General features: G+C 43.8%; 1 protein-coding gene across 1 annotated transcript in view; it reads left to right on the forward strand.

Moving 5' to 3' along the window:
- The window catches only part of MYO5C (myosin VC), a 94,057-nt gene that overhangs the window by 66,352 nt on the left and 5,481 nt on the right, over positions 1 to 22,224 (forward strand). Inside the window, exons 31-39 of the mRNA XM_054715632.1 lie at positions 227 to 407; positions 4,724 to 4,817; positions 5,302 to 5,501; positions 9,122 to 9,209; positions 11,690 to 11,788; positions 13,033 to 13,187; positions 15,066 to 15,155; positions 17,461 to 17,611; positions 18,214 to 18,496. Of these exons, the coding sequence (XP_054571607.1) occupies positions 227 to 407; positions 4,724 to 4,817; positions 5,302 to 5,501; positions 9,122 to 9,209; positions 11,690 to 11,788; positions 13,033 to 13,187; positions 15,066 to 15,155; positions 17,461 to 17,611; positions 18,214 to 18,496 (1,341 nt within the window). The remainder of the gene's footprint in view (positions 1 to 226; positions 408 to 4,723; positions 4,818 to 5,301; positions 5,502 to 9,121; positions 9,210 to 11,689; positions 11,789 to 13,032; positions 13,188 to 15,065; positions 15,156 to 17,460; positions 17,612 to 18,213; positions 18,497 to 22,224) is intronic.

Consider the following 22,224-nt stretch of genomic DNA (forward strand, 5'->3'; position numbering starts at 1 on the left):
AATAATGTCTAAAATAATATTTGTTATTAACTGCATGTTAATGCCACATATGCTTTTTAAATTTTATAATTCTGTGTTCCTAGTTCCATATCCTGTAGCGATGTGCACATAAGTACGCTTTCTGTACTTAGCGCTTGGCTCTAGTGGTTGGTTTTCATAACTGCTGCACGTGCACACACTCAGAGCGAAGACCAAGTGGCTAATTTCTCGGTCCCTCCTCTAACAGCGTCTTAGAGAGCCATTTCCAGTCCCAGAAGGATTGCTATGAAAAGGAGATAGAAGCTTTGAACTTCAAAGTGGTGCATCTAAGTCAAGAAATAAACCACCTGCAGAAATTGTTTAGAGAAGAGAATGACATCAATGAAAGTATTCGTCATGAAGTTACCAGGCTGACGTCAGAAAACATGGTATGGTCTCAGCCATGGGCCCCAGTTGTGGGCACTATTCTAGATATGTTATTCATTAGCCAAGTCATATGCAGTTTCTTGGCAATAAAACATTGGATCAGACTTATGTTTTCTAGGAGTGAAATACTTGGGTCAGACAGAAACTTATATTGCCCCAGGCTGGAGAGCACTCTGATTTGAAAGTATGTGTTTTTTCCATAGGATGAGTCCACATTCTGTGTGTGTGTGTGTGTGTGTGTGTGTGTGTGTGTGTTCTAAATCTAGCCAATACCCCTTGGAAATTGACAAAAGCAACATTAAGGTAAAAGGATAATTCGAGAGAGGCATGCATTCAGGTCAGTCTCTCTATTCCTGCTCCTCATCTCACCTTTTCAGAGGCTTCCCCTCCTGTAATGTCCATTCTTTCCTCCTGCACATGTCTTGTCCTTTCTTCTAACTCACGCCTACTGACATGGAGAAAGGCTTTAGAAATCTCCTCACTCAAAACTATCCCTTTCTTGGCCCCACATCCCCTGTAGCTACCACTCCATTCCTTTCTTTTTTTCCTTTTTCTTTTTTTTTTTTTAAATATTTTTATTGAGGTATTATATGTGTACATATCTTACTATTACCCCCCCCCACCCCACACCCACACATGCCCTCCCCCCCCAGAGTTTTGCGTCCATTGTTTATGCTTATATGCATGCATACAAGTCCTTCGTTTGATTTCATAACTCCCCCACCTTTCCCAAACTTTCCCCCTGTACTTTGAAAGTCTGTTTGATGCTTTACTGACTCTGTATCTATCTTTTTGTTCACCACTTTATAATGTTCTTTACTATCCCTAAATGAGTGAGATCATGTGGTATTTTTCTTTCATTGACTGGCTTATTTCACTTAGCATAATGTTCTCCAATTCCATCCAGGTTGCTGCAAATGATGAGAATTCCTTCTTTTTTATGGCAGCATAGTATTCCATTGTGTAGATGTACCACAGTTTTCCGATCCAGTCATCTGCTGATGGGCACCTAGGCTGTTTCCAAATCTTAGCTATTGTAAATTGTGCTGCTATGAACATAGTGGTGCATATATCCTTTCTGATTGGTGTTTCTAGTTTCTTCGGATATATTCCCAGGAGTGGGATTACTGGGTCAAATGGGAGTTCCATTTTCAGTTTTTTGAGGAAACTCCATACTGTTCTCCACAGTGGCTGCACCAGTCTGCATTCCCACCAGCAGTGCACGAGGGTTCCTTTTTCTCCGCATCCTCGCCAACACTTGTTGTTTGTTGATTTGTTGATGATAGCCATTCTGACAGGTGTGAGATGGTACCTCATTGTTGTTTTGATTTGCATCTCTCGGATAATAAGTGACTTTGAACATGTTTTCATGTGTCTCTTGGCCTTCCTTCTGTCTTCTTTTGAAAATATTCTGTTTAGGTCTGTTGCCCATTTTTTTATTGGATCATTTATCTTCCTCTTATTGAGTTGCATAAGCTGCCTGTAGATGTTGGAGATTAAACCTTTATCAGTGATAGCATTTGCAAATATGTTTTCCCATGCCGTGGGCTATGAAGCCAGCATCACCCTAATACCAAAACCAGATAAAGACAACTCAATGAAAGAGAATTACAGGCCAATATCCCTCATGAACATTGATGCCAAAATCCTCAACAAAATTCTAGCAAATCGGCTCCAGCAGTACATCAGAAAAATCATACACCATGACCAAGTAGGATTTATTCCAGGAATGCAAGGATGGTACAATATCCGCAAATCAATAAACGTGATACATCACATAAACAAATTGAGAGATAAAAATCACATAGTCATATCAATAGATGCAAAAAAAGCATTTGACAAAATCCAACACCCTTTCTTGATAAAAACTCTCAACAAGGTGGGAATAGAAGGCTCATACCTCAACATAATAAAAGCTATTTATGATAAACCCACAGCAAACATCATACTCAATGGGCAAAAACTAAAACCATTTCCCCTAAGAACAGGAACAAGACAGGGATGCCCACTCTCACCACTCCTGTTTGACATAGTACTGGAAGTATTAGCTATCGCAATTAGGCAAGAAGAAGAAATAAGAGGCATCCAAATTGGAAAAGAAGAAGTGAAGCTGTCCTTATTTGCAGATGACATGATATTGTACATAAAAAACCCAAAAGATTCCATCAAAAAACTAATAGACTTAATAAATGAATTCGGCAATGTAGCGGGATACAAAATTAACGCCAAGAAATCTATGGCTTTTCTATACACCAATAATGAACTTACAGAAAGAGAGACTAAAAAAGCAATCCCATTTACCATCGCACCAAAAAAATTAAGATACCTAGGAATAAACTTAACTAAGGAGGTAAAAGACCTATACGCAGAAAACTACAGGACACTGAAAAAAGAGATAGAGGAAGACGTAAACAGATGGAAGAACATACCATGTTCCTGGATTGGTAGAATCAACATCATTAAAATGTCCATACTACCCAAAGCAATGTACAGATTCAATGCACTCCCCATCAAAATACCAACAGCATATTTCACAGACCTAGAAAGAACTCTCCAAAAATTCATCTGGAATAAAAAAAGACCCCGACTAGCCTCAGCAATCCTCAGAAAGAAGAATAAAGTAGGTGGGATCTCAATACCAGATTTCAAGCTGTATTACAAAGCCACTGTTCTCAAAACAGCCTGGTACTGGCACAAGAACAGACATATTGATCAATGGAACAGAATAGAGAACCCAGATATCGTTCCTTTTTCTTTTTTGGTAATCCTCATCCAAGGATATTTTTTCCATTTATTTTTTTAGAGAAAATGGAAGGGAGGTGGAAGGGAGCAGAGGGGGGGAGAGAGAGAGAGAGAGAGAGAGAGAGAGAGAGAGAGAGAGAGAGAAACATTGATTTGAGAGACACATCGATTGATTGCTTCCCACACACTCTCCAACCAGGGCCAGGGAATCAACATGCAACCCAGGTACATGCCCTTGACTGGTGGAGCCTATGACCTTTAGTGCTCAGGCCGACAGTCTAACCACTGGGCTATGCCGGCCAGGGTACCACCCCATTTCTTTGGGGATGTTGTCAGACTTCTCAGCAGCCATCCAACTGCAATCTCTCCATTTACCTCCCATTTGCTCTGTGGCCACCCCATTTTGTCATGTGCCCCTACCACTAACTGGTCTGTCTGCATCCAGCTGGACACAGAGGGGTCATTCCCATCCTCCTCGTTGTCTCTCAGCGGCATTTGATGACTTACTCGCTCCCTTTCCTTCCTTATTGTTCAGATGGCTTCCAGGGCACCACCCTCCTAGGTTTCTCATCCCCTTCATGGTTCACACTGCCCCTTCTCAGCTTCTTTGCTGTCTCCTCCTCCTCTGCCTAACCTGGAACTACTAGGACCTCTCAGGTCTGTGTCAGCAGGTGAGGAGCTGTGGCCCCGCCATAGCCAACACGTGGAGCAGGAGTAAGAACCTTCACATCTTTCTTTGGTCCTTGGGTGAAACTTTCATGAGGAATCTGTGTTGAAATCCTATTGCACAATCAAACAAGTATTCTTCATTTGAGCGTTAGCGGTGTGGGTGTTTTCATAAACTTGGACAACAGAAAAACTGTTTTTACCTGCTTGAGGGTAGAGGTGACAGACATTTAAAAACTATACAGGTGGACAAGGACAAAGGATTGAGCCCCGCCTAGAATGCAGAGGGCGCAGTGCGACCCCCTCGAGGTGGTCCGTCCCTAGATGAGGAGGTGAGGTCTCTGGGTCTGGACCAGAGAGGCTGGCTGCCACCTCCTCACATCACCCTCCCTCAGCTCAGCATAGAATTCCCATCCGCCCCTGCCCCTCCACTACACACCCTGCTCTCCGGGAGACATCTGATGGGGACCGTGGCTGTGTGGAACTGCTTCCTCTGAGCGTGCTGGTATTTCTTGTGACTATATAGGTCCCGAGGTAAAAATATCATGATACCAATCCAGTATAATGTCTTAGCTGGCTGGCCTTCTTATACAATTTACTAAAGGCCCAATGCACAAAATTCATGCAAGAGTAGGCCTTCCTTCCCCCGGCTGTCAGCACCGGCTTCCCTCTGGCACCTGGGACCCGGGCTTCTCTCGCAGCCTGGCTTCGTCTGGAAGGTCATCCTGAAGTATGTCTGGAAGGATGTCCAGTCTAATTAGCATACTACACTTTTATTATTATAGATTAGATGTATGTTCCGTGGGGTTAAACTCCTCAGCAGTTGGATTTGCTTCTGACGAGCTCTGAGATTTTAAAGTTCACGTATAAAAGTATTTCATAGTCTAATATTTCTAATCCTTCTCTAAAGATGATCCCAGACTTTAAACAGCAAATCTCAGAACTGGAGAAACAGAAGCAAGACCTTGAAATCCGTCTGAATGAACAGACTGAAAACATGAGAGGTAACTGGACCCCTCAGGGACCTGCTTTTAGAAAAGGGTTTTCTCCACCCAGGACATGACAGAAGTCACTGCACTCGGGGCCTCACACTCTGACCCGCCGTGGGCCAGGCAGCGGCATGAATGTGAGGAGTGGGCTGGGTGGAGGGTGCAATCAGGTGCATGGGCATCAAAAGGGGGAAGCTGCCTCAAGCTCTGGGGATTGTTGCCACATAGGAATGCAGGCCCAGTGTTGCTTGATAGTCTTGGTTTTTTGTGTTGTGTTTTTTTTTTAAGAGAAGCCATTTTTATGTGAAGTAAAAGTTTTATGTGAAATATCACAAGTTTTAAATAATGACTTAAAAATATTTTAAACATTGTTTATGCCAAACAAAACCTAATCTCTAGCTGGATACAGCTTAGGACCCCTGACAACTATACATAGGACCAAGCCCAAATCGGAATCCAGTGATACGGCCCCAAGTACTGACAGTTCTTCTCACTGTAGGAAAATCAGAAGAATTATCTAATCAGTTGAATCACACTCGAGAAGAAGAGGGAATACACACCAGAGAGAAGGAGAAGCTGATGGATGACATTCATGCAATGCCAGAGGTCAGCGAGGGCTTGAAGAAACAGGTTGAAACTGAACGCAGCGTGGAGAGTAGCCTCCGGCAGGAAGCGTCTCGTCTCACTATGGAAAACAGGGTGAGGAGTTGACTAAGTTGTTGATAAATGACTGCCTGCCTGTGTGCAGATGTCACAGAACGGGGGCAGGCCACCTGGAGCACACGCTGAGCAGCTGTGGGCCAAAGCCACAGTCAGAGCACTCTGTTTCCTTTTGCAAAAGACAGGTGGTCTCGGAGGTTGAGCCCACTCGGGAGGCTCAGGGCTCACAGGGACGTGCCTGATAAAGCCAAGGGAGGTGGGGTGCAGGGGTCCCACGCACTGTCCCATGGTGGCACCCATCTGGGAAGACGATGTCCAAGTGTTCTGCTGGCGGTATGTCCTTCCTGCAAATTTCATAGACAAAATGTTCTTCCATGAAATGATCATGGTAGTAGGCAACAGACTTTAAATCATGAAAGTCTTCATCAAATTGAAGAGGCCCTTGTCAAAATGAAATTTGGCAGCTCTGTGTCGGTCCCCAGCAATTCTTTTGTTAATGATTGGTGTGTGAAGCCTACAGGACTGAGACACACTAAGTAGCGGTTGGGGTGCTTTCCTGGGGGCTGAAAACTGAAGCCCTTCCTGGCCGGGCAGCCTCTGCGACGTGCCCAGGGGAGGGCTCACCAGGGCAGTGGGCACCTGGACATGCCCACAGGCCCTGCTCCCCATGGTCAGGGCCCCCATTTTCTATCTCACAGGAAAACTATGATAGGGTGAGATTATATTTTACAGTGTCAGGATTTGACTTTGAAGAATGATTATACCTAAAAAGAGGAATCCAAGGAGTTTGATATCTAACAGGAAATAACACATTCCAGTCAGGGGCACCCAGATGATGGCCATCTTTTCTCAGGGGACACAACTTCTTCAGAGAATAGACTCATCAACTCACACCAGGTAAACAGCTGTCCATGGAGCCTGTGTGAGGATGTCCTCCCTGCCTGCCTGTCCCTGGGTCTCAGTTGGGGCCAGTGGTAATGGGGATGGGTCACGTGTATGTTGCACGTCTTGTCCCATGTGAACTGTCATTCCTTAGCTGTGAGTGTGCCTCTGGGTAGGTATCAGGCCCTAATTGTGTGGGATTTGTGTGAGTTTGTTCCCGATGCTCCTGGACCAGGAGGTCCCACACAGTGCCCTTCTTAGGAGCCCCGGGTGTGTGGCTCTGTTCCCAGGTGGGGACGGGCCAGCCTGCTGCCTCCACACTGAGCTGGGGAACAGTCACAGCTTCCTGTTTTATATCTACATGGTCCTTCCAACGAACTCCCCCTAAACCAATGGGGAGCCTTGGTGCTACCAATGAGCTGATGAATATGCCACAAAGGACTATAATTCCTATAGATTAGGTGCTGGTTTTACCCACAAGTGAGGCTTAACTGCATTAGTTTCCTAGAGCTCCCATAACAAAGTACAACAAACTGGGTGGCTTAGAACAATGGAAATGTGTCTCTCATACTTGTAAGGGCCAGAAGTCCAAGTTCAAGGTGTTGGCCCAGCCACACTCCTCCAGAGTCTCTAGGGGAGAGGACTTCTTGCCTCTCTCAGCTCCTGGCGACACCTGACATCCTTGGTTTGTGACAGCGCACCCCAATCTCTGCTGTCCCTTCACATGGCCTCCCCTCTGTATCTCTGTGTGCCCTTTATCTCTGTTATAAGGACAGTCTCATTGGATTCAGGACCCACCCCAATTCAGCGTGATATCATATTGATTTGTGGTTTAATTACAACGGCAAAGACCCTATTTCCAAATGAGGTCACATTCAGGGGTTCTCAGTGGACATGAATTTTGATGTTACACATTTAATCCCATATCTGATCCTCTAAGTCAAAGAAAATCCTTATTAAAAAATAAATAATAAAAAGTTTTAGTGATAATCTCACTATTTATCAAAGAAATTCAAAATTAAAACTAGGTAATATTTTTGCCCCTGAAATAATAGAGTTCTTATGGTGCTGGTGAGGCTGTCATCATATATGGTGTCTGGGAACATAACCTGGTGTAAGCTCTCTAAGGAGGTTCGTTCCCTTTGACTCAGTGATGAACCACTATTGCTTTCTATTCCTAGTAAGCAATCAGATATGTGGACAAATAATAGTGTTAATAATCATAACAAAAAAGGGGGAATAAAGTGGATGTCTAATAAAAGTGGGTAGGTTAATTACTGTATATTACTGTATCCATTGAAATGATGATTTGAGTATGTTATCAGACATGGGAAAATATCTGCAATATAATTCGAGAAAAATATAGGATATAAAACTTCACATACAGTATGATCCCAATTTTGTAAAACGTATATGTGCCATATTAGAAAAAAGAAAGGAATGAAATAAAATGTGAGCAGTGGTTTCTTCCAGATTATGGATTGATGGGTGCTTTTTTGGTTTTTAGACGTATAATAGGATGGGCTCAAGTTAGAAGACAGTATACCCACACCCCCAAGGTCAAATAAAGTTCCAAAGGTGGTAGCAGGGGGAGAGGTGGCCACAGGGGAGAAACAGCACGATTTCTCTCTGCCCAGGAGTCCCCGAAGGCACAGGGCCACAGTGAGCATGGTGGGCGTTGCTGAGCTGGAGGGGCCTAATTCCTTCCTGTGCCGAAGCCCCTGGGATTCAGGAAGAACCTGAAGACCCTGTGCCATTTAGAGGAATATTTATAGCGACCCCAGACTTTCCTTGTTCTTGAGCCAAAATCAGCCTAGGCAGGGCCAACCCTTTTCAGTAAGGAAGGTCAAAGCCAGGACTCCAACCTCTGAAGAGTTTCTCTGCCTCCAGCTTCTGACATTCAGGGAGCTTACTTTCCCACATTCATGTTTTTTAATTCTCTACAATGGACATTATTTTATTAAGGGGAAAATAGATCAAGGTAAGTGTGATATATGCACACAATAGGATATTATTCAGCCACAAAAAGGAATGAGGTACTGATGCAGGCTATAGCATGGAGAAACCTTAAAAATATTAATGAGAGAAGCCAGACACAAGGGTAGATAGAGACAAAAGTAGGTTAATGGTTGCCAGGAGCTGGGAGGGAATGAGAGACCAGTGGGTGACGGCTAAAAGTCACAGGCTCTTTTTGGTGTGATGAAATGTTTTGGAATTAGATGATGGTGATGATTACACACAGACTATATACAAACCATTGGGTAGTATAGTAAACTATAAACTATATAGTTTATAGCCACCTGAATTGGGTAAATTATCTACACTAATAAAAGAGAAATATGCAAATTGACCACCACTTCATGACACCCACCAGCCAATCAGGAGTGAGTATGCAAATTAACCCGACAAAGATGGAGGTGGCCCTGCCCCCCAGCCGCTCCAGGCCTCTGGGCAGCATGCATGCAGACTCAGAGCAGCTAGGCGGGGCGGGGCGCCTGCTATGACGGGGAGGGCAGAGGGCGGAGGGAGCTACAGAAGCAGTGCTCTGCTGGAGCAAAGACTGAAGGCTCTGGCTGGAGCAAAGACAAAAGGTGGCAGCCACAGCGAAGGCCTGGGTCCCGGGTGCTGGAGGAAAACTGGTGCTGGCAGCCAGGGGAAGGAAGGCCTATTGCACGAATCTTCATGCAAGGGGCCTCTAGTAACTCAATAAAGCTATTACCAAAAAGCCAATTTAGATGCTTCTAAACCAATGATCTTGTTTGTTGTCATCTCTGCAGGATCTCGAAGAAGAGTTAGACATGAAGGACAGAGTAATTAAAAAGTTACAAGATCAAGTCAAGAGTCTAACTAAGACAATTGGAAAAGGTGGGAGAAATAACATTTTCTTATTTCTTGAACTTGTAGCTAAGGTCAACATGTGTTGATGAAATGTTTAGTTTTTGATGTGGCCCAAAGTCTTTGAAACCCAAAGGAATGATTCTCAACTGGAGGAGTTTGGGGCTCAGTGATGGGGAATGGAAAGAAAGATCCTTTGAGGCAGGCTGATCGCTCACCACTCCTCAGACATTACCACGTCTGTCCTTCCCAACCCTCATTGTGTCCTCACTGTTGGAATGGATGAATGAACTGCCATCTCTGCATAAGGACTTCCACAGCCTCCCACTCCTCACCTCTTTGCCAGAGTCTCAGTCCCTTTTGCCTCTAAGATTACCTACTTCGCCTTTCTCTTATCACCTAAAGCAGAATACATCAGCTTCCCTTCCTGTATTAGTTTTCTATTGTCATAACAAATTACCCCAAATTTAGCAACTTAAAACAAGTTGCTACACACAGTCTCTGAGGGTCAAGGATCTAGAAGCAGCTTAGTTCAGGGCTTCTGGCTCTGAGTTGCAGTCAAGTTGACAACAGGGACACAGTCATCTGAGGGCTTAACTGGGGCTAAAGGCTCTGCTTCAAGTTCATTCACATGACTGTTGGTGGGAAGCCAATATCTCCTAAACACTGCATACGTGGCAATAGCTTCCAGGTTCCTGTAAGGAACATGCCCACATATAAGTCTTCACACTCAAGAATACCCAAAGTTATGGGGGGGAAAGGAGGACCTATGTAATACTTTCAACAATAAAGATTAAAAAAAAAAAAGAATTCCCAAAGTATGATGTCTTTATCAGATACATCTGCTTCATTTATTGTTCTTCCTGGTCCAGGTGCAATTTGCCAATCAGAGGTTATTCTTTTTTTATTCTTATTAAATGATTTTTAAAAATTCTCACCTAAGGATATGTTTTTATTGATTTTAGAGAGAGAGGAAGGGAGAAGAGAGAGAGAGAGACATCGATATAAGAGAGAAACAGGATGAGTCACCGAGCCAGGGCCAGAGGTCATGCTTACCATAAACGGTGTTGCTTAGTAAAGCAGTTGACACTCTACCTTTATCAGTCTCCAAGGGAACAGAGCTAGTAAGTTAAAAGAGAAATTCTCATGTAGTAGAAAGAGAGTTCTGTAACTCTTTATCTACACCACCTTCTTTTTCATCCACCAAAGGCTACTCTTATTGGCCCAACTGGAGTGCTGCCTCCTTCAAGAAGCATTTGCAACAGCTTCAGTTCACCTCTGTGTGAATCCTTATGGCCCTTGTATTAATTTCCTGTGGCTGCTATAACATCACCACAAAATTAGTGACTTAAGAGAGTACAGATTTATTCTCTTAGAGTCCTGGAAGTCAGAAGTCCAGAATGGCGTTCACTGTGCTAAAATCACATATCAGCCAGGCAGCATTTCTTCTGGAGCCTTCAAGGGAGAATCCATTCCCTGGCCTCTGCTAGCTTTTAGAGGCCACCGCATTCCTTGGCTTATGTGCCCCTTTCCCCATCTTAAAATTCAGAAGCATGGCGTTTTTTAAACCTTTCTGACTCTCTAACCTCTGCTTCTGTCATCAGACCTCATTCTCTCAGAATGTACATGAATCTTTGAGAATCAGAAGGCAGACTGTGGCCCACCCAAAATGTCCCTCTCCCAATCCTGGGAACCTGTAAATATGTTACCTTACATGGCAGAAGAGATTTGCAGGTGTGATTAAGTTAAGGGTCTTGAGATGGGGAGATTATCCTGGATTTTCCACATGGACACAATATAATAAGAGAGGCAGGAGTGTCAGAGCGAGAGAAGGTGATGTGAAAACAGAAGTAGATGGAGAGGAGATATGATGATGGAAGCAGAGATCAGAGTGATGTGGCCACAAGCCAAGGAATTCACATAGCTCTGGAAGCTAGAAAAGGCAAGTAATGGATTCTCTCCTACAGCTTCTAGAAGGAGCACAGCTCTGCTGACTGATTGATTTTAGCCCTATGAGATCCATTTTAATCTTCTGATCTCCAGAACTATAAGTTTAAAATTTTATGTTGTTTTAAGTCACTGTTATGTTAATTTCTTACAGCACATGGGACACTAATACAGTCCCCTCGGGGCCATACACTTTGGTACTTTGCACACAAAATGTTTCGTGAATCTTGCTTCCTTAACTGTAGCATCAGATCTTAAAGACAGGGGCTACCTCTTGAATTGCTTTTGTATCCCAGTGTGCTAGATGCATGCCAGGCACTTATAAGGATTTCTTCAAGGATAACGCGACCTTTTCAGCAGAAGCTATACTCACTGATATACTCCCAGATAAGAATCACTATCAGAAGAAATTCTTCAGCATTCAAGAAAGTTTTCATTGATCTGAAATCACCAGAAGTTCAGGTGCCAACCAGTCAGAATAGGGTAGGAGATGTAGAGTCCTGTTATAAAGCCTGTGGAAGTTGTTTTTGAGTGTTTAACTCACTGTTTACCTCTGTCTGCAGCCAATGATGTGCACTTGTCCATGGGACCCAAGGAGTACCTGGGAATGCTGGAGTACAAGAGGGAAGATGAGGCCAAGCTCATTCAAAACCTCATTCTCGGTAGTGAAACCTGGAACTCTGAATTTTTGCTTTGTTTTGCGAACTTGAACATCAGCCATTGCCACAGTCCTGCGTGCTGGCAGTCCCTTCTCTTCTTTCACTGCTTCCTGCCTTAGCCCAGAGTTTCTCAGCGTCAGCCATGTTGAGAAGATACTAGTAATTCTTTGTTAGGGGTGCTGTGCACTGTAGGATATTGAGAGGCATCCTTGGCTTCCACCTGTAGAAGCCAGTAGCAACTTTTAGTCATGACAATAAAAAGATATCTCCAGACATTGCCAAGTACCCTGTGGGGATGCATTGCCCTCGGCTGAGAAGCACTGCCCTAACCTCCTCCCAACCCTAATCACAGGGCCCGGATAGAAGACCCACTTCCACAGCTTCGGGTCTCAGAACAGGGTCCCTGGTGGGAGTGAGCGTGGCTCCTGTGCCCTATTTGACTTCTGCTGAGAAGTGTATTTGCAGGCAATGTGACTGGGGCTTCCCAGCAACACCCCGATAGCAGGAATGTCCATGTGCATCATGCTCAAGGGCTGGTGGTCAGAATACTAATGGGACTAGACTGTCTTCACCATGACAAAAATATGAGTCTTTATCAACTGGTCCCAGGATCTCAGAGCAGGAAGCCACTGTGCAGCCTTTCTTCCTCCTCAGCTAAGGGAGGAAGGAGCACCCCTACCCTTCCTTTCCACCCTCACTGGGGCACAGCTTTGGAGCCTCCTCTTTGTCCCCCCGTTTGTATGCAGCCATAGGGAGGTCTTTGTTTGCTTATCTTAATTTGTTCTATAAAGCTTCTCTCTCCCCTTCATCCCATCTGTCTCCCCACCATTCTCTCCTCTCCAAGCCAGCAAGGCCTCCTCTGCAGGACTGTTGTGCTCCTATTTTCCAGATTCAAGGCAGGTACATGTGAACACTGAGATCACATTGCATCCTTGTCATAGAGGTTGGGGCGGGGGTGCTTGGAACTGCAGTTCCTCTCTTTCACTAGAGATCTGAAATCCAGGGTCTCCACACCAGGGAGAAGGTACTTTGCAAATGAGAAGGAAGAGGAGCAGGTAGCATATGAACATTTTTGCCAAAAGGAGAGCCAAACTAAATTCTTCAAACAGAAAAGACATCCCTGTGCATTCAGGCGTTGCATCGAGTGCATCGAGCACAGAAAAGCAAACCCCTGCCCCATAATCAGAGGTTCCTTAGGGGGAGAGCTAACCACCCAAGGTCATCCTCACTGACTCTTTCTGCTCCAGACCTGAAGCCCCGCGGCGTGGTGGTGAACATGATCCCTGGGCTGCCGGCTCACATCCTGTTCATGTGTGTACGCTACGCAGACTCTCTCAATGACGCCGGCATGCTCAAGTCCCTCATGAACAGCACCATTAATGGCATCAAGCAAGTGGTTAAGGTAGGAACTACCTTTGACATTGGCCCTTGGAATTATAGGTCCTTTAGCAACATCTGTGGGGATGACCAGATGCCCATCCTTCACCTCCTGGCTTTGGTGAACCACATGATTCCTCGAACCAGTCTGAGGCCCAATCGGTGAAAGAAGCCAAGTTGTTAGGAAAAGACAAGTTAGGTCAGGGATCCCCAAGGGTAGGAATCTGCCAATTGACCTTGAAGCCTTACTTGCAAGATTATAGCCTCGTAGCCACCACCCCATTATTTCTATCCCTTCAGGGTGTCAGAGTCCCGGCTATAGTGTAAGAAATGTGAAAGGTGAGGAATGGGAAGGCCTGAAAAATTACTCATCTATAACTGTCCTTTCTAAAACTACATTGTACACCCTTAGTCCCAACTCAGAAACAAAGACGAGCTGCATGCTAGTAGGAAGCAGTAAAATATAGATCCAATATTTTCATTCCCCTACCACATGGGGAGCAATGTTTGATGTTGGGATATATTTGAATTTTTAGTTGCAAAAGGTCCAGTCTCACTTTTAGTAAAACGTATGTTCTAGTAAAATCATGAGTAATTAAATCCTATTTTAAATATCCTAGGAAAAGAGAAGAATAAAAGCAGTGGATGCATGAGAGGTTAGAGTAATTCTTCCCTCCCCTCCCAAATATTTTGCACCAAGAATCCATCAGGAGTTAAGAGGAGAAAATTAGCATTTGTTTGGTCCTGGGTCCTTTATTGTCTTTGTCTTCACAGCAGCCACCAGAGTGTCCTAGGAAGGGCCTCCCATATGTGGATATTTTCCCTGTCCATATTTTCATAAATGGGGTTTTCTTAGGACACATTTGCATTGTATCCCAGGATTCAGGCACACAGTATTTGCCCCATCTTGCTGCTCTGGAATGTTTAAATATTTAGAAAGTGAAAGATGCATGACATGAGGAGTATAAATACTTTCCCACCAGCATCTTCTGTCTCAGCTTCCCCAGCGCTCCCTGTCCTCTGCTTTTGCTGTTGCCAGTGCCTGCCCCTTCCGCTCCAGTGCACAGCACATTGAAGCAACTCTCACTTGGCCCCACACCCTTAGCCACGGTGCCTTTGCCTCTATCCCCCTGTCCCCCCGACTGCCAAGAGCGGTTAAACTAGTGCTCTCCGCCAATTCTCCTTTTCATCCCTTGCCATCTGGCTTCTACCCCTATCACTCCACAAAAAGACCACCGGTAATTCCTCTTGCTCAATCCAGTGGTATTGCTGTAATTCCTATTCTCCTTAAATAGAAGAAGCAGTAGCAACATCTCTTTGAATACCTTGTACCTTGTCTTTCAAATCCCAGGACTTCCCCAATGTTCCTTTCACCTCTCTGATCACCATACCTCTTCCTCCTCCGTTGTTCCTCTTCGTTCTGTCCCATAAGTGGGGGTGTTTTCCCCAACAGTCCTGGATCCTGAGCTCTTGTCTGTCCCCGCTTTCAAGGAGGACCATCCTCCCACTTCTCTCAGGAGGTTTTTTCAGCTGCCCTGGTTTCCCATGGTCCCTCCATCCTCTAAGCACAGTCTACATCCACTACATGGGCAATCAGCCACCTAATTACTGTGTCTCATATGTTATGTCCATCCTCCCAGTGGAATGTGAACTTTGGAAGGCAAGGCCTGAGATTGACATTCCGCAGGGTCCGATTTAAGCTTCAAACAAGTAACCTGCTAAATAACATAAGGGCCTATCATTATAGCACAAATTTAATAAAGACTTTAGTGAATAAAAGAGGACTCCATTTTGGGCAAAGACACTAACTAACCAACAGGTAAGGTAAGTCTGATCTTGTTCAGAGGCACCAGTAATCACCAACTCCACCTTTGTCTTTTCTTGTTTTGTTTGTTTTTTTAAGGAGCATTTAGAAGACTTTGAGATGCTATCCTTTTGGCTTTCCAATACTTGTCATTTCCTCAATTGCCTGAAGCAGTACAGTGGAGAAGAGGTAGGGATGCTCGTCTGCTCTGTGTTCTGTGCCTTGACTGCCCGTCTATAACCTCCTCATGAGCCAGAGCTCACTATGGGGGTAGGAATTGGGGCACCCAGCTCCAGGGACAGCCTCTGTTCTCACTGGCTTTCTGGCCTCCTCCTCCTCACTCAGGAGGTCAACCTCCTATCACCAGGTAGACAGAAGTGACAAGCAGAAGACTTCTAAAAAGAGGCTTAGACTTTGGGCATGGTACTGAGCCTCAGTGTCCTTGAGTTTTAAGTGAATGAGATAGACTAGATGATGTTTAAGTTTCTTTCTGATTGTAGAATTCTGAAGTTTTTAGTATTAGGTCTCTAAACTACAGCCTTTAGTTCAACATGCCTGTTTCGTCAGAGCTGTTCTCTATAAAATTCTGGTTGTTCCTTCATAGTCTGTAAATCCTTGGCCATTTTGAAGGGACTGACGTCATAAAGGAGTTTTCCACCTTCAAGTATTCACAGAGCAGAATTTCATTGATTAAGTAATAACAAAATGGCTTTTAGGGTTTTTACTGCTCTCCAAAATAGTTGCACCATTTTATAAAGTGTCTCATTCAGTAATGTATGAAGTTTCCAGTGTCTCAGACCTTCACCAACACTTGGTATTAACAGACATTATTTACCAAGATCATGGGCATAAAACAATACCTTGTTGACTTAAATTGAAATTACTTGATGCCAATGATATCAAGCATCATTTCATATGCTTATTGGTCATTTGGGTTTCCGTTTAAACTACCTATTTACATCTATTCTTTATTTTTTTAGGGGCGATTTTTTTCTTATTTACTTATAGAAAATCTTACATATTATGGATAGATTGTGGTATATCTTCTAATTTTATTTATGGAGATCTTTTTCATACACAGTTTTTGAATTTTTATGTACCTTATGTTATATGTTTCAAGAAACTCTTCCCTACCCTGAGATCATGAAGATATTCTCTTACTTTCTTCTAAACTCTTACAATCCAAATTTAGAATTTATAATTATGCTTTTACCTATCCCAAATTGGTGTGATTAGCTATTCTACATTAATCTGCGAGGTCATGATCACATATCTTCTTCCACATGGATAGCCAATTATCCCAATGAAGAGAAAGTAAAACAAAATATAAAAGTATTCCTACTGGAACTATAGAACAAAGGAAGAAATAAGTAAAGAAGATCCAAGCTCTGACTAAAAGGAATGCCAAAGTGTGTGGGGAGAAGATGTAGAAAGGAGAGGGGAGACACAGATCATCCATTTAAGAAAAACTTGCATCTACAAGGCATTAATGGGAACGGATATTATATTATACAACAGCATTTACTTTTTTATCCTATTTTTGCCCCCTTCGGCCATGTACACAATGTTCTTTCCCCTGTCTGTTTTTCAATTACTATATTTTTATTTCTAAAACTTGAATGGTTCTTTTTCACCTCTGCCTTTTATCATAGTGTCCTATTCTTGTCTTAATGTTTTCCTTTTATCTATTGGGATATGTTAAACATATTGTATTCATCTGCTTGGGATGCTATATACAAAGTACCATAGACCAAATGACTTCAACAACAGAAAGTCATTTTCTCACAGTTCAGGAGACTTAAGTCCAGACCAAGGTGCCAGCAGGGTTGGTATCTGGTGAGACCTCTCTCTCTCTCTCTCTGGCTTGCACACAGCCACCTTCTTGCTGTGTCCTCACATGGCCTTTCCTCTGCATGGGGGCGGAAACAGATTGAGCTCTTTAGTGTCTCTCTTATTATAACACTAATCCTAACAGATGAGGGCCCTACCCTTATGACCTTATTTGACCTTAATTACTTTCTTAGAGGCCCCATCTCTAAATATAACCACATAGGAGGTACAGGCTTCAACATATGAATTGCGGACCAGGGGGAGGCATGAACAGTCAGTCCCTAACACACATTTTATAATATTTCAGAGTAGTCTATAATCTGTAATTATAAAGTTATGAATCTCATTTATCTACTGTCCTCTTATAGCAGTTTGTATCCTTGGGTGCTTTGCAGGTTTTTTCTGTGAGCTCCCATGGGAGTGGTTTTCTACTGTGGTTTACAGGCCTGGGGGCACGTATTTGTAGGAGGAGTGACGTTCAGTTAATTATACAACATAAGTGCTACTCTAAGCATCAAGAACCTTTTTGATACAAATCAGACATTAAATTTTAAAGTGTGGGAGTATAGTAGAAGCAGATTATGACATCATTAATAGAGATAGTATTTTCATTTCCTATGTGTCTATATTATTTTAATATTTATATGCCCCAAATTACTTTCAGGAATTCATGAAGCATAACAGTCCACATCAGAACAAGAACTGCTTGAACAATTTTGACCTGTCAGAATACAGACAGATTCTTAGTGATGTGGCTATACGAATATATCATCAGTTCATTATCGTAATGGAAAATAACATTCAACCAATAATAGGTAAGAAAAGACTTGATAACCAAAAATATTTATAATAACATTGAGGCCTTAATAAATCAGGTATATGGTTATAAAGAATATAATTTCTAAAACCAAGAAAACTTAGCTGTGTATATGTGTAACTTTTAATTCTTTGTTTGCTTGAAGCAATTCCATATATATAAGTACATGGTTCATAGTTTTTTCCTATAAGAGCGATTCATCCTGAGAGAAAAACCTTGGAAGAACTGCAGCTACTTACATGGCTAATCCTGGGTCTTAGACAGGTGTTTCTGAAATCCTAAAGTCTGTCTCAAATTCCTATATCCTTTCTTCAGTTTTCTGAAATGTAAATACTTTAAATGGTCCCAGACCATGAGCTATCATGCTAACCTGCTCCCATTCCCGCGATTTTGAAAGAAGAGGTCTCCAAGCCTCGCCAGGGGCTGCTGCCCTGTTGTAAACAGCATCTGTCCCATCCACCCTGCAGCCTGTGTTCCCCAGGCCTTGAGTCTATTGCTTTGTCATAACTACACCCACTACTGAGTCTTGTGGAAAATGTCCCACCTCCTGAAACAGACACACAGAGCAGTGAGAAAGTCCTCTGGGTGCCCCCCCTGCAGTGCCGGGCATGCTGGAGTACGAGAGCCTGCAGGGCATTTCCGGCCTGAAGCCCACGGGCTTCCGCAAGCGGTCGTCCAGCATCGACGACACGGACGCCTACACGATGACCTCCGTCCTGCAGCAGCTGAGCTACTTCTACAGCACCATGTGCCAGAACGGCCTGGACCCCGAGCTCGTGAGGCAGGCCGTGAAGCAGCTCTTCTTCCTCATCGGGGCCGTCACACTCAACAGCCTCTTGCTGCGCAAGGACATGTGCTCCTGCCGGAAAGGGATGCAGATCAGGTAAAACCTAGACACCACCGCTTCCTCCAGGGAGGCTGGCGGGGAGTAGTGCTCATCAAGTCTGACACACACTCCGTTCCTCCTTCCCCGAGAGCTGCAATGCCAGGGGTAAGGGGCGCGGGACAATATGACTCTTAGAAGCTTAGAGTGTCTGCCATCCACTGGCCAGACCGCCTCCCATCACTCCGCACTGTGCTCATTTGAGCTGTGGCAGAGTGACTTTAACTGGGAACTAGTAACCCTGTATTTTAAAAGCCTGCCTTCTGTGGTTATCATACACTCACCCAGGGTTTACTGACCACCACCTCTGTGAGCAGCACTGCCTGGTGCAGGACAGAGGAAAGCAAGGACAGGGCTCTTCGCCAGACATAGGCATCATAGATGTTTAGCAAGTGTTTATTGAATGGATGAATGGATGGGCAGAGGAATGAATTTACAGACTGCTACCCTCGAGGGGTCCCAGATTGGAGAGGGTGCAGGCTGGGCTGAGGGACACCCCCCCCCCACCATGCATGAATTTTGTGCACTGGGCCTCTAGTGTGTGTGTGTGTGTGTGTGTGTGTGTGTGTGTGTGTGTGTGTGTTTCAGAGACAGGGAGAGGGAAAGAGAGAAACATCAATGATGCATGCCCCCCTACTGGGGATTGAGCCTGCAACCTGGGTATGCCCTGACTGGGAATCAAACCATGACCTGGTTCATAAATCGGTCGACGCTCAACCACTGAGCCACACAAGCCAGGCTGTGGTTTGTTTTTGTGAACATTCCATGTGCAGTTGAAAATAATTTATATTCTGTGGTTGTTGAGTAGAATCCTATCTAATAAAAAGGGAATATGCTAATTGACCCTCACACCACCACAAAGATGGCAGCGCCCACAGCCAATAAGGAGGGATATGCTAATTGACTACCCCGCCCTCAAAGATGGTGGCGCCCACAGCCACAGGATGGTGGTGCCCAGTCCCCTCAGCCCCAGCCACTCCGCGCGCCTGCCTCCGGAGTCCCCCAGTCCCCTCAGCTCCCCAGCTGCCCAGGGCCGCCCAAGGCTCAGGTAACCAGGGCCAGCCGAGGCTTGCGCTGCTGGCAGTGGCAGCAGCAGAGGTGTGATGGGGGCGTTGCCTTCCCTTGATCGCCAGGTCGCCTCCTGCCCCTGAGGGCTCCCGGCCTGTGAGAGGGGGCAGGCCAGGCTGAGGGACCCCCCCCTCCAATGCATGCATTTTCATGCACTGGGCCTCTAGTGTTCTATAAATGGCAATTGTTGATGGTGTTTTTCTCTTCTATACAGGATGGGGAAAAGTAGGTTTATAGTTGTGAGTACACAAAACACAAAACAGTTTATTCCCCCCACATCTCATTTGGATATCATTTCCCTTTTGCCTGAGGAAATTCTTTTAGTAGGCCTTTTAGAGCAAGTTCACTGGCAATTATTTCTCTTAGTTTTCTTTTACCTGAAAATGTCTTCATTTCACCTTCATTCCTGAAATATATTTTTGCAGGCTTTAGCATTCTGGGTTGACAGTACTTTTTTTCCATCACTTTAAACATGTTTTACTTTATTCTAGCTTTCATGATTTCTGATTAGAAATGCACAATCATTTGAATTATTGTTTCCATACAAGTAATGCATAGAATTTCTCTGATTGCATTCAATTTTTTTCTTTGTCTTCAGTTTTCCACAGTTTGACTATGATGTGTCTGGGTGTGATTTTCTTTGGGTTTACCCTCTTTGGGGGTTCCCTGAGCTTCTTGAATCTGTAGGTTTCTACATTTCACCAAATTTGTGACATTTCCAGCCAGTATTTCTTCAGATACTGTGCACCATAATTTCTTCTTTCCTTCTGAAACTTTGATGATATAAATGTTAGATCTTTCATTATTGTCCTCTGAGTCCCTAAAGTTTGGTTCATTTCTTTCAGGTGTTTTTCTTTCTCTGTGCTCTTCAGATTGGATAATCTCTATTGATGCCTTAAAGTTCACTGGCTGTACCCTCTGCCATCTCTGTTCTGCTATTGATCCTATTCAGTGAGTTCTTTTATTATTGTATTTTTTATGTCTAAAATTTTCATTTTCTAAATATCTTCTATTTCTTTTCTGAGACTTTCTATCTTTTCATTTATTTCAGGATAGTTTGTCTTTACTTTTTGGAGCATTTTTATTATAGCTTCTTTACAGTCTTTGTCAGGTAATTCCAACATCTGTGTCATCTCAGAGATGACATCTGTTGATTATCTTGTTTAAATGTGAGTTGAGATTTTCCTGGTTCTTTATATGCCAAGAACAGATAATTCTCAACTTATGAGGGGTTACATCCTGATAAACCCATTACAAGTTGAAAATATTGTAAGCTGGAAATGCATTTAATACACTTAGTAAACTACAGAATATCATAGCTTACCCTAGACTACCTTAAACGTGCTCAGAACACTTACATGAGCCTAAAGTTGGGCAAAATCATCTAACACAGAGCCTATTTTATATTACTTTGACTATCTCATATAATTTATTATAAATATCACTTCACATCATCGTAAAATTGAAAAATGGTAAGTCAAACCATCATAAGTCAGGGACCATCTGGTAATTCTGAATTGTTCCCTGGACACTTCTAATATTATACTATGAGACTCTGGGTCTTTAAGTCCTATGGAGAATGTGGATATTTTTATCAGATAGTCAACCCATTTGGGTTCAAGCTGCAAGTTCTGAGTATCCCCTGGGGGCTGTGGTTCCCATGTCAGCTCATTTTTCAAAGTCTTTGTAAAGCTATTTAGTTCTGTCTCATGTGTAACACACAGTGGCCAGACTGAAACTTGGCTCTTGCTCTATCCCATAGTTTAGTCCTCAAATCTGTATGTGCTATTGAGGGTCAGATCCATGCGTGGGCTCAGGGGTGCTCCCAGGAGTTCATAAACAACTTTAAGGGGTCACTTTCCCAAGCTCCTTCCTCTCCATAACCCCCCTGGTACTTTCCAGCTCCCTACAGATCCCCTGTTTGCCACACACCCCCAACTGAAAATGGGGGCTTTACTTTATTTTATTAATTTGTTTATTTATTTATTTTTTTAATCCTCACTGAGGATATTTTTCCATTGATATTTAGAGACAGTGGAAGGGAAAGGGAGAGACACAGAGAGAAACATCGATGTGAGAGAGACACATCAATTGGTTGCCTCCCACATGCACCCCAACCAGGGCCAGGGATCGAGCCTGCAACCAAGGCATGTACCCTTGACTGGAATCAAACCTGGGACCCTTCAGTCTGCAGGCCAATGCTCTATCCACCGAGTCAAACCAGCTAGGGCTGGAGGCTTTACTTAACTTGCTGTGTGGCACAATTCCTAGAAATGTCCCCATCTGGGGGCCAGGTGGTGGGAGGATAGAGCAGCGAGAGTTCTTAGACTATAGCTCCTCCAGTTGCAGTAACTTCCCTCCTCTCAGAATTTTAGGTTTCTATTGGACCCTTTGCCAACACTGCCATCACCATCTGATTGTTTGGGGATTGAATATGAGAGAATAAAGAAAAGGAAAGACAATGGAGAACAAAGAAAAACGGGAGATTTCCACCCTCTCTCTGAGCATTAGGACACCTCTCTTCAGCTCCTTGAGCCAAACTAGATTCCTCCCCCTGAAGCTCATTGTTGGCCTCAATGCTCACTACTAAGTTTCAGGCTGCTTTGAGTTCAGGCCAACGAATAGCAGGAGGGAAAACCTGGCAAACTCACTATCGAGTG

Source organism: Eptesicus fuscus, chromosome 5 (assembly GCF_027574615.1).
Source record: "Eptesicus fuscus isolate TK198812 chromosome 5, DD_ASM_mEF_20220401, whole genome shotgun sequence".
Taxonomy (NCBI): domain Eukaryota; kingdom Metazoa; phylum Chordata; class Mammalia; order Chiroptera; family Vespertilionidae; genus Eptesicus; species Eptesicus fuscus.